Source organism: Physeter macrocephalus, chromosome 11, assembly GCF_002837175.3.
Source record: "Physeter macrocephalus isolate SW-GA chromosome 11, ASM283717v5, whole genome shotgun sequence".
NCBI lineage: Eukaryota > Metazoa > Chordata > Mammalia > Artiodactyla > Physeteridae > Physeter > Physeter macrocephalus.
Window position 1 is genome coordinate 138,417,245 of NC_041224.1, and position 17,620 is coordinate 138,434,864.

Genomic DNA, 17,620 nt, shown 5'->3' on the forward strand with positions numbered 1-17,620 from the left:
GGATTTTTTTTCTAAAGGATAAGGCATTTTTATAAATTAGAAAAACACCTACAGTTATACTGGCTGAGATAACATGAGAATTGTGAATTCTATACTTGAGAACATAAAATTATTCATAGTTAAGGTCAAGAGTAAATAACTCCTTCAGTGGTAGAGTGTTGAAGATTTTTCCTGTCGGTGAAATGCTTGGGATTGTCCAGAGCGTGAAGAAGAAAACTTATTTCATAATTTCTATTCTCTTATAAAGGGAACTTCAGAAATTCTTTGTAAAAGTTAAACTATCCCTTACCAAGAACCTAATGATGTGGTACTTTCGGTGTTCAGAGTCTGAAGTTTACTTTGGCTCATGAAGTAATATGAAGGTGATAGATATAAATGTGCTGTGAGAGTAATATTTAATTGTTCTATTGTGGAATAAAATGTTAACAATTAACATCTCCAAATCAGCATTTTTTGGTGAATTTTATTTAATTCAACCTTATAAACATTAATTGAACCTACTATGTACCAGTTTGTATTAGGCAATAAAGTGAGACAGTTCCAGATTTAAGTAAGACTACAATCTAGTTGTATCTATACACAGATATGAATACAATTGGCCATAATATGATGGCATAAGCTCTATACTAACAAAGCCTTGTAAAGTGTGAGACACAGTAAATGTTCAATGTGTGTTTACTAAATAGATGATTTAATTGACAGTATAAGCCAAGTGTTCTGGGAGCATGGATGAGGAAGCAATTAATTCTTCCCAGGGGCATTCATGCAGTATTTATTTAATAAATATTGGGTATTCAAAATGTCCCAAGACCTATACTAGCTGCAGATGCATGGGTGTGATCTCTGCTGTTGCAGTCTTTCAGAGAGGTGTCAAGTGGTACCTTAAACATGAAACAGGTAAGTTATAGTTATCAGCTGGCAAGCATGATAATAGTGGTATGGATAAAATGTTGGAGACTTAAAGGCTAAGTAAGAATTTGCCAAGTGGGTAGGAACAATTAGGATACAGAACACATCCATGACTCCAGAAACTCCCTTTTACTGTCCTGTGTCATCATACTGTCCCCGAAGCCCTAACCCGCACAACCACTGATCTATTCTCTGTTCCTATAGTTTTAACTTTTCCAGAATGTCATATAAATGGACTCATAAAGTATGTGACTTTTTTTTTTTTTTTTTTTAAGTATGTGACTTTTTGACATCAGCATATTTCACTTAGCATAATGCCTTGGAGATCCATACAGGTTATTGTTGTATATCAATAGTTTATTCCTTTTCCTTACTGAGTAGTATTCCATTGTATGGATGTACTACAGTTTATCCATCTACCTGTTGAAGGACATTTGGGTTGTTTCCAGTTTGGGGCATTTGTGAATAGAGCTTCTATAAACATTCATGTACACGTTTGTGTGTAAATATGTTTTCATACCTAGGAGTGGGATTACTGGATTGTTTGTTTTTTTTACTATTGAGTTGTGAGAGTTCTGTGTATATTCTAGATTCAAATCCTTTGTCAAATATGTGATTCATAAATATTTTCTCCCAGTCTTTTTGTTCTCTTCAAAGTGTCTTTTGCAGATAAAAGTTTCTTTATTTTGATGAAATCCAGTTATCATTTTTTTCTTTTATGGATCATACTTTTTGATCTCATATCTAAGAACTCTTTGCCTAATACCAGGTCACAAAGATTCTCTCATGTTTTCTTCTAAGAGTTTTATAGTTTTATGTTTTACATTTCAGATCAATGGTCCCTTCTGAGTTAATTTTTGCAAGGGTGTTGCTTAGAACAAAGGTCTTTTTTTGCATATGAATATCATTTGTTGAAAACATTATTCTTTCTTCATTGAATTGCATTTGTACCTTTTTCTATATTTACAAAAAAAATCCTTCTGGGTTTTTGGTTGGTTTTAATTTGATTAGTGTTTTCATGGTATTTCTCTTTTTATCCTTTTGCTTTTAACCACCTATGTCACGTTTAAAGTGGGTTTCTTGTAGACAGTACATATTTGGCTCTTGTTTTATTATCCATTCTGACAGTGTCTGTGTTTTCATTGTGTATTCAGATCATTTGCATTTCATGTAAATATTGATATGTTTTAGATGTACATCTATCATTTTATTATTTGTTTTCTGTTTGTTTCTCTGTTTTTCATTCCACTGTTTCCCTTCCTGCTTTCTTTGGGATACTTTGATTTTTTCTAGTATTCCATGTTAAATTATTTTTACTATGTCTCTTGGTAAATTTTTTCAGTGGTTGCTCTTGGAATTACACTAAACAGACATATTTAACTTTTTACAGTCTACTTACTACTTCAAGTGAACTATAGAAACCTTAGTAGCATATAAGTTCCTTTAACCTCCCCACTTTTGATTGAGTTGTCAAACATATTAGACATGTGATAATTTTTGTTTTCCACCATCATACATATATTTTTAAATCTAAGAGAAAAGATAATCTAAAATATTTGTCCACATATTTACCAGATCTGTTGCTCTTCCTGCAATCCTGATATTCCAGGCTTCCCTCTTGTATCATTTCTCTTCATCTGAAATTAGTCCTTTAGCATTTCTTTTAGAGCAAGACTGTTAGCAGTGAATTCTCTTAGTTTTCCTGTATCTGAAAATGTCTTTATTTCACCTTCATTTTTGAAGGATATTTCTGGATATGGAATTCTGGCTTGATAGTTCTTTTTTTTTTCCCCACCACTTTAACAATGTTATTTTATATCCTTTTGACATGCGTGGTTTCTGATGAGAAATCTGCAGTTATTCAAATCATTGTTTCCCTTGTGTGAAATGTGTTGTTTTTCTCTGGCTGTTTTCAAGATTTTTTATTTGTCTTTAGTTTTCAGCAGTTTGATTATGATGTATCTGGGCATGAATTTCTTTGAGTTTAACCTACTTGGGATTTACTGAGTGTCTCGAATCTGAAAGATTATGTCTTTCACAAAATTTGGAAGCTTCCTGACATTATTTCTTTAAGTACTTTTTCTGCCCCACCTTCTTTCTCTTCTCCTTCTGGGATTCTGATGACACCAGTGTTAGACCTTTTGATATTGTCCCACAGGTGCCTAAACTCTGTACATTTTTCTCAATATTTTTTCTCTTTGTTTAAATTGTATAATTTCTCTTGATCTGTCTTCAAGTTCACCCAGTGGAGGAGTAATAGGAATTTGCTCCCAACCTTTGGAACCACAGCTCCTCTGATTAGTGAGAAGTGTTCCCCTTCGTCAGAGCTATAGGGACCTGCCCAGCCACCACTGCTGTAACTGTGCTGCTGCTGGCACAGTATTGCCCGGTGCCCAGGGAAGGAAAGAAGGGGAAACATCCTGGGGATTTCCTCTGCTCTCCACAGTCCATACAAGTTCCTTTTCCTGCCCTTTGGGCTAGGAAAAAGGGGGGGGGCTAGTCTTGGAGTTCTTTCTGTCCTTACTTGGTATGTACTTTTGGGTTTCAGGCTTCCTTTGAGTCCAGGCCAGGTAATCCTGGAAGGGGAAAAGGGATAAACTCACTGCGGATTTTGTGGAACTTAGAATTCTGCTTTCTTCCTTCAATCTTCTTTCTACCATTTACTTTTCAGAGTCTTCAGATAGTTGTTCCAGGTCTTCTGTTCAGAAATTATAGTTGTGTGCAGTGAGAGAGACAGAATAGAATATGATGACTCCATCTTCCCTAGAACCAGAACTCTATTATGTTTTACTTTATGTCAGATATCTCATTTAATCTTAAACAGCTGTGAAAGATAGTTCATACCAATTTCACTGATGAGACCAGACACAGGTAATTAAGTAATTTCCCCAAAATCATAGAGGTAATACATGGTGGAAAAAATCCAAAATCTAAGCCAGAAGTGTCTTGTTTCAAAGTTCATGAAGTTTTTACTTTCAAGTAATTGCTCCTAATATGCTCCTTTTTTTTTCTACTTGGTAATAACTGTTAAGATATACACCAAAAATTGGAATAGAACCAGTCAATTATAATGTTTTTGAGCCAAGCTTATTTAAACCATTTCTATTACTAATTTTTGCAGGATTTGAAGATCCTAATAGTTAGTCAAATCTAATTAATTTTATTCAGCAAATATTGTTTATTAGCTATGCATCATGCTATGTGGGATTTAGAATTAATTCAGAGATAGCCTATCCTCAGGATGCTTCTGGGCTTCTCAGAAATATTTATAAATGTAGATAACAAGTTCAATAAAATAATGTTAAAAGAGATTAAATATAAAATGCAATGGAAATTTGAGGAAGGAGAGATTAGTAGTAGTAGTAGTACTATTACTACTACTATGAAGACATATTTCCACCTATAAAATTTTAAAGGTATCAAATAATATGTATATTTACACATGAGACAGAACCACAGAAGCGTTCCTTGTAACAGTGCTTATCCCCAAGTGATTTCTTACAATGTCACAAACAGGTAGTTTTATCATTTATGTCTGTGTGCTTCGCCTCAACCTCCCAAACAGCATTTTTTACACTAATATCAATGTACATTTTTTTATTTTTAAAATTTATTTATTTATTTTTGGCTGCATTGGGTCTTTGTTGCTGTGCACGGGCTTTCTCTAGTTCCGGCGAGCAGAGGCCACTCTTTGTGGTGGTGCACAGGCTTCTCATTGCGGTGGCTTCTCTTGTTGCAGAGCACATGCTCTAGGTGCATGGGCTTCAGTAGTTGTGGCATGTGAGCTCAGTAGTTATGGCTCACGGGCTCTAGAGCGCAGGCTCAGTAGTGGTGGCGCACGGGCTTAGTTGCTCCGTGGCATGTGGGATCTTCCCGGACTAGGGATCGAACCTGTGTTCCCTACATTGGCAGGTGGATTCCCAACCACTGCACCACCAGGGAAGTCCCTCAATGTAAATTTAAAACAATCTATTTGGGAGAGATTGAAATAAACCAAAGTGTTCACAAATGGTTTATTGGTAACCAAGGTTTAAAGAGTCAGAAATGACCCTTCATGAGTTATACTTTAACATTTAGAACTTCAAGTTAAAAATGCATATTTTTCTGTTTTCAATAGAAAAGAAACATTTGTTTGCATAGGAATTCATGAAGGCGACCCAACCTGGAAAAAGAACTATTCACTTTGGCCGTGGGGTTCTTGTGACAAATTAGTTTCTTCGGAGATCGTATTCAACCCTGAGGAGTGGATTAAACTTACAAGAAACATCTATAACTGGACTGAAGACTATGGAAGGTATGGAGAGCAGTTGTGTTTTTCATCAGTGTATAGCCATTTTGTGTGCCTAAAAAACTTACTAACAGACTCTAGGTCCATCCACCTCAAAAAAAAAAAAAAAAAAAAAAAAAGAAAACTTACTAAATTTTGAGATGCCTTTTAATTATTTGATATATTTTGTGTTGTTTTATTAGTATTTAATATTGTTATTTGCTGCCCACAGAGTATTGTAATAGAGAAAGAGAACATGTATTTCTTGTCCTCAGGCTTGGAGATGGAGGAAGGGCGGCGGTGGTTGACTGGGCACCACAGTAGTTAAACATGTGCCACCGTCCACCTCCAGCTATTGTAATGCTACACGGTCCACCACCCTGTAGCTTAGACCCTAAAAGTGGAAGAGATTTATTAACTGCAACAGAGCTTTAAAAGGCGCTCACTCTGTTGCCCATGATAGTTTCCACCTGCATAAACTCATTTTTTTTTTTTCTTCAAGAATGGCAGATCACTTCTCTGTAGGGAAGACTGGGATTTGAGTAACTTTTTCTTCAGTTGTTTGTCTTCAGCCTTGGTCTGTCGTTGTGCGCCTGATTAGTCTTCCTGGAAGCATTTCTACCTAGACTTGACTCTCTCCCATATGGAAGATGAGTCACCATCTGAAGATAGGTGTCTCCATTGCCTATTTTTTAAATTATGAATTATTCAAAGATTAGATAATTATTGCTTATAATTTAAGAACAACAGTCAAGATCACATGAACAAATGGTACCAAAGTTTTTTGAGTCAATATGAGCAAATAGACCACATTGCTGTGCACCAGCGAGAGCTGGATAAGTAGTTCTACATCAGAGTACTCTGTGATGGGAATTCCCTGGCAGTCCCGTGGTTAAGACTCAGCACTTTCACTGCCGTGGCCCAGGTTCAATCCCTGGTCAGAGAACTAAGATCCCACAAGCTGCACGGTGCGGCCAAAAAAAAAGAACTCTGTGACGTGACCATTGTGAGGAAAAGTTAGAAAATCGCCTGTTCTCCAAACAGCTGACGACAGTACAGGTACATGGCATCACTCATTATCTCCATTCTGTCAAAATAGATACATAATAAAAGAAATTTTAATTAAGTGAAAAAAAATCAGCAAATGGTTCAGCCAGTGTTTTTGGAGCAGCATCCTAGCTCCAGCAATGATTTATCCAAGCCAGGAGTCCCCTCTGTTTACAGCTCAGTGGCTCTTAGCTGTGTCCATAGAGTGACCCAGGCCTCACCCCTGCCCCATCGCCCACCTGACAGTTCTTAGGAACAGCTGGCTCCCCAAATGCCTCCAGCCTCTTCCCACTAATCTTCAGTTTGCCCCCGTGAGGCACTGGGGCTCATTATGCAGTTTAAGAATACATTTACCAAAACCTCAAATTCCTAATGATCAGATTTTTCTAGGAGAATAAGTTTGTTATTTTGGTCTCTATCAGTACTTCAGGATGCAGCCTATTTTATTTGCCTCGTAAGATTATAAAACAAGAATTACATGTCCACAGCAATAAAGGTAGCTAGCAGAAACATGTTACCGTTTTCTTGTAACTGCAGGTTTGCTCCATCTTCCTGGGAATCTGTGGCCAATGAAGAGATGTGGCAAGCCAGGTGAATAATGTACACGTGTATGTTTGCAGTCAGTTTGTAATGCAGCAGAAGAGCCTCTGGCGCTTTTCACCTGGGGAGTAGTGGTGCGTGGGGATCATAAAAATAATACTATGAGCAACTATTTTGTTTGAGGCATTGTACTAATCATTACCCATGCATAATCTCATTTCATCCTCCCAATAACCTGTGAAGAAGTCATTATTATCCCCGTTTTACAAAAGCAAAAACCGGAGGTAGAGAGGTTACTTGTCCAAGGCCACATAGTTCTACCAATAGAGTCCAAAATTCACATCTGTCTGACTCTGGAACATTCCTAATTCCTATGCTCTCCTATCTCAACTAAACCAAAGTGAGTGTAATTGATTGAGGAGAAGTTGATAATTACAACCCTGTCTCCATGTGTAATGTGCTAGTTAATTATTTAAGCACTTATTGAAAACTTCCTAGAGACCAGGCACTGTGCTAGGCATGGAAGCTACACATATGAATGTGACACAGTTCCTCCTCTCAAGGAGCTCAGTCTAATGGAACAGAGAGACATGTTCAAAGAGATCTGACTATTCATGTGCTAGATACTGTACTTTCCTGTTGTTCCTGTGTGGAGCAAACACTTCATGGTGATGCTCTTGGCTCTCTGGGTTCCTGTCATTCTTTTAAAATATTCAAAATATTTAACACTAACAGACTTTGGCCTAAATATTGATGTAAAAGTCCTAAGTGATACAGACAGGGGTACCAAGTATGAAGTGCTTCCTCCAGTAAAAATGTGTTGATGCCCACTCTGGGCCAGGGACTGTACTTTGCACCAAGAACTGAGTTAGGGTGTAAAGGGTTTACATACATTTAAAGAGGTTTTTTAAAAAATTGTCAAGAGGGACTTCCCTGGCGGTCCAGTGGTTGGGGCTTTGCCTTCCGGTGCAGGGCGTGCGGGTTCGATCCCTGGTTGGGGAGCTGGGATCCCGCATGCCTCGCGGCCAAAGGGCCAAAGCATAAAGCAGGGGCAACGTTGTGACAGATGCAGTAAAGACTTTGAAAGTGGTCCATATCAAAAAAATCTTAAAAAAAAAATTGCTAAGAAATGGTTCTTGACAAAATAACAATTACAAAAAAGATACAGTTTTTGCAGTAGTATTTTTGAAAAAGTCAGCAAATTGCATATTTCAAGTTATCAGCCCGGTTATAGGAACAAATACTTGCTTTGAAGAACTAATCAAAGATACACTGAATGTCTCCACAATTCCTCACTGTGATTGAATGCGGGAAAGCTGGGGAAGAAATCACATAAAAGAAGAAAGCAGGTCATTATTCAGGCAGGTATTGATTTAATTGGTGTGCTGAATACAATTTGGATGAGTTCATGTGGTCAGAGAGTCCAGCCATCTTTGAAGAACTGGTCACACATGGCATGAACCGTCGCAATGGGTACCTTCAGGGATATGCTGACAAACTCAGCAAGTCTCCGCCTCCTCGCTGCTCTTGCATAATGAAATGTACATCTGGAGGGAAGATGATGTACAATAGGGATGATGAACATAAGCTTTTTTCTAAAAGATGTGGCAGTAGGTGTGAATGCAGTGTCTTGGGATGGCGGGGGAGGATTACCGTTGGTTCAGAGTAAACTATTAATATGAGAGAAGTGAAAAGAATACAATAAATGGTTTTGCATGTTCCTTATCAATGGAAAAGTCTGGCAGATTTAGCTTTGAATGTAAAATTGACATGAACACCCTCCCACTCCCAGGATGAAAACACCGTTCTTCATCTTTAACCTGGCAGAAACTGCAAGTTTGCCTTCAAATGTGAAAGCTCAACTCTACACTTACGCGTATAACGTATGTTGTACTTTTACGTATATAAATTTATTTGTTGGGAGGGTGGTGGCTGTTTGGGATGGAGAAAGGGTGTATCACAGTAGAGTTTTTACTTTTTTGTTTCCAGCTTTATTTGGTATTATAAAGCAGTATAAATGGAAAAATAGTCATGTGTATCACAAATAATATCTAAAGTAAATGGCTGTGGTCCGCAAAATAATGAAAGAAGTTCATGTCCTAATCTCCAGAACCTATGAATGAATATATGGCCTTACATGGCAAAGGGCACTTTGCAGATGTGATTAAGGATCTTGCGGTGGGGAGATTATCCTGGATTATCCGGGTGGGCCCAACGTGATCACAAGGGTTCTTAGAAGAAGGAGGCAGGAAGGTCACAGTCAGAGAAGGAGATGTGGCATTGCAAGCAGAGGTCAGAGAGAAAGACTTAAAACACGTATGGCCTGGAAGATGGAGGAAGGGGCCACAAGTTAGGGAGTGCAGGCAGCCTCTGGAAGCTGGAAAGGGCAAAGAAATAGATTCCAGAGCCTTCAGAAGGAACACAGCCCTGCTGATTTTACAAAAACCTTGATTTTTATGACTTTTGACCCCTAGAAGTATTCGATAATACATTTATATTGTTTTAAGCCACTACATTTGTGGTGATTAGTTACAACAGCAATAGGAAACTAATATGATGGCTTTATTTTAAAAAAGAAACAAGTTCTGATGGGTTGCCCTCTATGCAAAATCATGATCCTGGCTACACTTGAAATGGTCGGGCCGTGGCTGGCTGGGATTTCTTTTTTTTAATTATTTTATTTTATTTATTTATTTATTTATTTATTTTTGGCTGCGTTGGGTCTTCGTTGCTGTGCACGGGTTTTCTCTAGTTGCTGCGAGCAGGGGCTGCTCTTTGTTGGGGGGCACAGGCTTCTCATTGTGGTGGCTTCTCTTGTTGCGGAGCACGGGCTCTAAGGTGCGCGGGCTTCAGTAGCTGTGGCACTTGGGCTCAGTAGTTGTGGCTCGCGGGGTCTAGAGCGCAGGCTTAGTAGTTGTGATACACGGGCTCAGTTGCTCCGCGGCATATGGGATCTTCCTGAACCAGGGCTTGAACCTGTGTCCCCTGCATTGGCAGGCAGATTCTTCACCACTGCGCCACCAGGGAAGCCCTGGTTGGGATTTTATGAGAGAGATAAAGGGTCATGGAAAGTGGCTCTGTCTTCTGATGTGGCCCCAGGAAACCAAACAGCCTTCACATCCAGCCACACTGAGGCTCTTGCTTAGCTGGTCCTCTGTGATGGCAAGGGGAGTACAGAGCAGAGGCTTGCTTTGCTGTAGCGCTGTGTTAACAAGTGCCTGCTTTTCTGTGATTTATAGCACTGGGCTCTTCATCGCCTTCAGAGGTAGTCTTGGAGCCTGCTGTGTAGGAAATAGATATCCTGGCGAAGGCCAATAAGAACAGAGCCCAGGAGCTGTATGTCTAAGCAAGTGAGGAGGTATTTCTGCTGTCTACTGATCTACTCAGCCAGGGCATTTGTTTGGTGCTAGTCAAAATTGCATGGTGTCCAATTAGTATGACAGATTTTACTCTTCAATTTTGTGCTCATTGGTCCATTGTTTATTCATTTATTCATTCACTCACTGAGCATTTATGGAGCGCCCAGTCTGTACCAAATACTGTGATGGAGACAATCAGGAATATTCCCTGCTGTCAAAGAGGCACAAGCTAGAGAGAGAGATGGAAGATAAGGTCCTCAGTTACTTCAGTCATGAGAGTTACGAGAGGTTTGCAGGTGGGAGCAGAGAGCAGCATATGAGTACAGCCTTCTGGGGAGGGAGTGGTGAGGAAGGGAGGGAAGGCTTCTAGAGGAGATGTCACCGCAGTGTAATCCTGAAAGATCAGAAGGAACTGGCTAGGCAGAAGTGGGGCAGGGTAGCGAGAAAGTGGGGGAGGGCAGACAGTCCATAAGGACGGAACCACAGGGACAAAGGTGGAAACCTCCTAGGTGCCCACGCAAGGACAGCCAGGGACTAGTTATAGGAAGCGGCATGCTGGAGTTCAGTCAGGAGGTCCAGGTTCAAGGCCTGCTCCACCATTCACTGTCAACTGTGAGCCAGTTAACCTTTCCAGACCTCTATTTTTTCTCAAAAAAAAAAAAGTGGACTGTAAACTTTATAGATTCTCTCTCATATCCTGGTCATATCCGGTTCATCTCTAATAGCCTGTGATTCTGTGAAAAACAAGTAGTATTTAGTTGGGAGAAATCTGAGACTTACTAATATTTTATATTCTCATCAGTGATCTGTTCCATGGTCAGTTGTTAGGCCACTCCTGAAGCTAATCCATGGATTTATTGTCCCTTTGGGCCTGTGAGCATTACTCTGTTCAGTGAACACAAGTCTGGGGCAGTCTGTAGGTATCACCTTCACATCTGTCTCCAGATGTGTGACATCATTTGCGAGACAAATGAGGCCAAATACTCCATGGGTCAACACAAAGCAGCCCCTGGTACAGGTTTTTCAAGAACTTTCTTGTTAGGTATAAAAGATATTTTTGTTATTATTTACATTATCCTGCTCAATAGCTTATTACAGAACATTAAGTTCAGGTACAGTGGGAGAGCAAGAAAGATCTTTGTTATCTTTAGGAATACATCTGGTACATTGAAGATTTCCCCCCAAGACAGAATACGTTCCACTAACACTAATGTCACAGTGAGACACGCCTAGAGGGGGAAATGTAATTCCACACGATGAGAGATGACTCTTAGCTTTTTAAGATACAGCACATGTGGCCTAATGGGCCATCCAGAATGAGTCGATGATCTAGAAAAGGGTAGCGTAGTTGTTCTGATGCCTGAAGACTGAAGCAGGGAGGTCATGAGCGTGCCTCTTGTTCTCTGGTGCCACTGGGAGATGAAGTGCTAGCATCTGTCTTGCACACCAGAACCTTATCAGGATTTTGAAAACTTGGGAAAGAAAAGAACCTAAGCAGTTCCTGAGCACCTACTTTGTTCCGGGCAGCCTGCCATGCATTTTACAGATGTCCCTCATCAGAGGGGGGCTTGGGAAGAGGAGCAACGGATAGGGGGAAAAAAACCCAAAAAAACTCTGAGGAAAGGTAGAGAAGCTTTGAATATTTTACTAAGAAAATAAATGGGTAGGAGGCTGACTTAATAGCTTTGATGTCTATGAAAGCGCGAGGTGACTCTCCTATTTTATGGAGTGAAGAGAACTAAGGGGAAAATAGCTTTAAAAGGCAGCTTGAGGACTGAGCGTTATTAAATATCCAAATGACATATCAAATACGGATTGGGGACTTTTTCATGGGGATGTTGTTTTGAAATAGATTAGATAGGCATTTGTCTGCTCTGGAGTAGCAGTTGGGGAAATAGATAATATAATTGGGTCCCTTTCAACTGGATGATGTAATGAGGATAGTTCTAATTCAGAAAGCCCTTGTCCCTGGAGAAAGCATCATTGCTTGTCCTGTGCTCTCATGGAGGCTACTGGTTAACTCAAGTGCCTGTGGATCTGACTCCAATTTGATAATCCCCAAGAAGGCTGTGAAATTCCCAAATAAGCAAGTATAGTATTCTGTTTTGTAGATTTGCAACTACTTTTGGGTTTATTTGTTAAATTTTGATGTTTTTCCTCTGGAAAACTCAATATTAAAGATTCTAACTCTATCCAATTAATACTATCTCTGATATTGAAAAACAAAATTCTGAATTCCTATGGGCAAAGTTTTAACTATGAAAATTGTAATTTTAGGACACTGTGAAGATTTTCAATACCTCACTTTAAGGATGTCTCTTAAATTCTATTATGCCCAGTCTGTTTGATGCTGGATTTGTTTGATGTGTTTTATCGTCGCTATTGTTATTACTGTTGTTTATAATATAGAGAGAAATTTATGTAAAAATGAGGGACAAAATTTAGATTTCTTCAAGTTCTTTTTCCATGCAGTTTTCTAAAGAAAGCTATTTTTTTCTCCACTAGCTAAATTTAGAGTTTCAACCTTTCTGCCTGTTGAGTAAATAGCTTTCCATGAATCAGAACTAAATCCCTTTCTCAGAATGCCTTTCTGGAGGAAGAGCATTTTGTCCTGACACAGTGTGTCTTAGGTTCCCTCTGCAACATCCAGAAAACCCCAGAAGCAGTTTTAGATGAAGCACATTTGCCTCCTGCTACTGTAATAATTACAGTAACATCCTTGCATTTTCTGCATGGCCTAGCAACAATTAGATTTTTACTGTAGGCTGCTTGGATTTTTTTTTCTGTGTTAATTTCTCTGTGTGTGTTTTTTTTTTTTTTTGAAAAAAGTCAAGGGATAACAATGGAATACCAACATTTTTGCTGTCTTCCAGCTTTATAAGGAGATTGTCTATTTACGAAAGGAACATCCAGTGAACTGGCATAAGAACTATGCCATCGCCTGTGAACGGATGCTGCGCCTTCGGGAAAGAGGTGCAGACCCTGAAGTCTTGTTATCTGAAACCATCAGACACTTCCGTCTCTACACTCAGAAGGCCCAGAATGATCCACAGCTGGCCGATATTTCAGTTGCTCTAAAACACCTAAGAAAAGAACTGCAAAGTCTGAGAAATATGAAAAATGGCTGAGACAGCGAACTGTGAAAAACCTGCTTGGCGTTTGGCTTCCAAAATTCCAAAATCTAAAAGTTTTTCATCCAAGAAAAGAAACAGCATAAAAAAATGGAAGCCTAAGTCATCTCGCAGATATAAGTACATGGTGCAGCCGTACTGTTTCAGAGGGGGGGCGGTTAGAGACTGAGATGTGCTATTTATGCAAATTCTATTTAGCCCATGTTACTGAATTAGCATTTCAGCGAGAATATTTTGAAAAATCTTCCTACTTCCACAGTCTTTCACCAAATGAGTTGCTTGATTAGATTCTAGAAGAGAATGAACTGTTTTCATATACTTAAAATATCGACCATGAATCTTAAGTGCCCTGCTTACCGGGATTGGTATTGAAATTAAATTCTTAAAACATTAATACCATACCAAAGACATTCTTTGTTTCTGAGAAGTGAAATCACTTTTTTTTAAGAATGAATCTTGTTATGCTTCAAGTTAGAATACTGGTTTTTTGTTTGTTGTTTTTCTTTTGAGTAGCTGTGGTTGTTACATAATCTCACACTTCAAACTGAATGCCAACCAAATGATATTTTGAAAAGGTTGGGGTTTTATTGTCTTAGATCATTCTCTGAAATCACTAAAAAATTAAGCTAATTGTTGTTTGCTTTTTTTTCAGTTGCTTAAACTGATTGGCAAGTAAAAAGGATTTCGTCTTTCCTTAATTAATTTTATATTCATGTTTTACTTCTATTTGGGCTCATAAATCTGGGCCCAATAATTAGTCCTGCTGCCAAAATGCCAAAAAAAAAAAAGGGCAGGGGCTCGGGGGGTGTGGGGAAGTGGTTCAATAAATTCATTTCTGTTACAAGCATCTTTTATACATATTACTAAAGAGAACATAGTAAGAAATGCAAATAATAGTTCTTTATTTTATTATGACAGTTAATTAATAGCAACCTGTTTTAATGAATAAAGTCACTCAGAGTCCTTCAGCACTTCCTAAGTAGAGGGCTGAATCTGTAGGGATTCTTTTCCCCCCAATTGTATAGCTCCTAGACTCCAAGAACTATATAGGCCCCTGTATAGAAATGCTCACTAATGAAGAGGGAGGGCTAGAAGCTTGTCTGCATTCAAAGATCACTGGTGAGTCATTCAGCAAGAAAAGGCCCCTTACCAGGAATAGTCACAGTTCCGTGGCATTGTACTAGCAAAAGGGTCTGATCAAAGGTCTCCTGTGGAGCTTGCATGGTTCCCTTTCATACTACGACCATAATTAAAACCACTAATTCTCTTTTAAAATGCTGCAGGATGCCATGTAGGCATCTGTCTGGAGTGTCCTTTGTGATGTCATAAGCTGTTAAGGACCAAGTGCCGAGGGCTTTTGAGTGAAATGCCAGTCATGAAGGTGCTTCAAGACAAGGGTGCCTCTAAAAGCTTGACAGGGCCTTGACTGCACAATTCGAGCTGAATTTGCCCCTTGTCAGCTGCCAGTAAATAAATCTCAAAGGGGGAAAAGCTGAAGTTTCATTACCTGATCCATGGGGCTTTGTTGGTTTTGGCATCACACAGGGGAAGCTCTTGCCCCTCCATTCTCTGGATTTGAAGATGTCCATTGGAGCCTGCAGTGCCTGGACGGGGTTCAGAGCGGAACCTTTTGAAGAGTGTCAATAGTTGTAACAGTTCAGCTGTTAGGAAGACAAATAAATGGAGGAGCTCATTAATCCGCTTTTGGCTCTCAGTGCCTTTTGCCCTTTTATCACAGCCTTATTAGGCTCCTACTCATCTTGAACCAGAAAAAAATGAATTGAAGTTGTTGAGTACTAATTGGCAAAGACTTTTAATCATGGGCCAAGAACTTTCACTGACTTGAAAGTAACTTCTCCACAGGGAAGAACCAAAAACCTGGTTTACCTTAAAACAAAAACCTGTTGGAGTGCAGTGTGGTGTAAAAATTTAAGGAAGCATTGATAAATTGGCTAAGTTGATCCATTTGAAAGAATTATATAAGATTATGATTTCCACTTTTCTTTAAAAAGAGTACAATAAAATTCATATATGCATTCCCTGGAAACGCATTGTCTTTATTATTTCAGAAAAGAGATTGCATGCGTACGTGAGATGATCATATTGGTTTTGAACATCTACATATTGTATATGGAATAATATGTAAATATTCACTTCAGCATCTACATACACATCTGGTGTTGGAGTAATATTTCCTATTTATGGCCTTAAGAATGGAAAATGAGGGCCTCTTTTTGAAAATATCTGCATTTTAAATGTGTCCATAATGTGGTACTACATATATGCCTGAATATGCTTTGCATATTGACTGTTGTCTGATGGTGCATAGAGTATTCTGTATTTGTGCATCAGTGGCTTTGGACCACTCTCTGTTTGAGAAAGCAATGATATGATGGCCCACAGTAGACAGGATCATAATCATTGAAATGTCCAAAAACCAGCAGTGAATGAAAAAAGAGCAAACTGAGCTGAGATTTTGGGATGTTGGGCTTCATTCCCAGATCAACTACTTTGAAGAATTCTTTCCTTTCTACTGTGTGAGGTTAAACAAGTTGCTTTCTTTTTCTTTCTCTTACTTCTCCTTGGCTAGTACACAAACACCGTAAAATCTGACAGAAGGGGTATCCTTTAGTCTAACCCCCGACATGGAAGAGAATGTGAAGCAGGTGACTTCTGCAGGTTTTGGCTGGCATTCTCCTAGCAGTGTCCCTGGAGTGCTGTGGGTTGGCAGGATGACAGGAACCCTGCAAGGCCAAGTTCTGCCTGGACTTTGGCCTGAGGAGCAAGTGGGAGCCAGCAAAACTGTCTGCCTCTCCACATGCTGTGGTGCCCTCCTGCCCGGCAACGAGGCTGGCACACACCAGAGAGTGAGTGGAGAGGGAGATTGTGGCTTCCATGTTCCCTAACAAACCTCCCCAGCCCTGTTCCCGCTGATGGAGGTATGCTTGCTTCTTGCTATTGACTTTCCTCTTTTCTTTGTTTTTTTCGAATGCTTTTTGTTCTGTAACTCAAAATGCAGCCAAAATAGAAGTGAATCAATGACTAGTGTCCTATTTTGAAGTCTTCTAATAGAAATTGTGAAATGTTATTTCTGCCTATATTCGTAGTCCTTTCTAATGACAGAACCATGATGTTTAGCCTTTATTATACTTAAATAAAGCCATTTGGAGTGTTAGGATTATTGTGTGATACCCTGCTGATTTCTTTAAGTCATCAGATTAGGATATGAAAAGTAGTTTTTTAATTTATGTTTTGAAAGTTAAACAGTGTGAGTCCTTTTTCATAGTTCCTACCAATATCCCTCAGAACTTAGAAATGTTAATACTTTTAATATTCAGGACAAAAAGTTAACACCAAAGATTTTTTTTTTTAATGGATCCTATTACAGCAAATCCTTCTACTCTGTTTTAATTCCGGTATATTTTGTAAAAGCACCAATGTAGAGTATTACTTAAAATTTTGTTCTTCTAACTGGCTCCAAGTCCTGTGGTTCGGTAAAGAAAAAAACTCAAACTCAGTAAGAGATTCACACTGCTTTGTTCATCCTCATATTTTGTTGTGAATGCAAACCCATTCTAAGCCTTATACTCACAAACAAATAAGTAATGTTTCCAGGGATTCTGGAAACATCTAAAGGCCAAGATCTTGGCACAGCATTACAGAGCAAACAGGGAGCTAAAGCTTTAGCCGCGATCATAGTCAATGAAGACGTCATTGTCAGTACCTTCTAAAGGTCTGTTTGATTTGGATCAGCGTGGACGGTATAAAACAAGCCTCAGGAATAGCACGATGTGCTTACCTGGATATCGGAAGGTAAACTAGTAGGAATATATCTTGAGGAAGAGATTTTTCTGAAAAAAAATCGGATTGCTCTTCAACAATGTAACATATATATATATTTGTATATCCTGGAAAGATTAGCTCATGTCATATCGCAAAAAGAAAAAGATGGGAGAGACAGGTAGAGGTTACAAAACTGTAAACATAGAGCCTGAAATTATTGCCCTGTAAATAGAGTTATCTGGATCTTTTCCACCGATCCCAAGTGTTATTGGTGAGGGTTAATTTTCAATAGCACAGATATTGTGATGATTTTAAAAAGTTGATAAGGTTGAGAAAGTTTCAAGGTATAGATCGAATACAAAGGCGAATAATTGGACCATGTTCCCATCCACGTGATCCAACTTCACAGAGCACCTAAGTAGTTGCAAGTCTTTTTGCACATAATTGCCATTAGATGAGGTTAATGTTAAATAAATGTCTAATAAAAGATAAATAGAAATAAGCCCAATCGAAGTTTTAACCCATTCAGAATGTTAATTGTTTAGAATCTGTTATAAATCTGTACAAGTAGTATGGGGGGTAAC

The 17,620-nt window shown here is 38.9% G+C and overlaps 1 protein-coding gene across 4 annotated transcripts in view; it reads left to right on the top strand.

The window, feature by feature from the left end:
- The window catches only part of TMEM260 (transmembrane protein 260), a 62,184-nt gene extending 45,679 nt beyond the window's left edge, over positions 1–16,505 (top strand). The window contains exons 13-16 of one of the 4 annotated variants that reach the window (XM_007101677.4): positions 5,027–5,203; positions 6,761–6,814; positions 8,556–8,646; positions 12,996–16,503. In XM_007101677.4, the coding sequence (XP_007101739.2) occupies positions 5,027–5,203; positions 6,761–6,814; positions 8,556–8,646; positions 12,996–13,250 (577 nt within the window). In that variant the 3' untranslated portion in view covers positions 13,251–16,503. Of the gene's footprint in view, positions 1–5,026; positions 5,204–6,760; positions 6,815–8,555; positions 8,647–12,995 lie in introns of all 4 variants that reach the window. The other 3 variants (XM_024134046.3, XM_024134043.3, XM_024134053.3) reach the window with 3 other exon arrangements.
- The last annotated feature ends 1,115 nt before the right edge of the window (positions 16,506–17,620 follow it).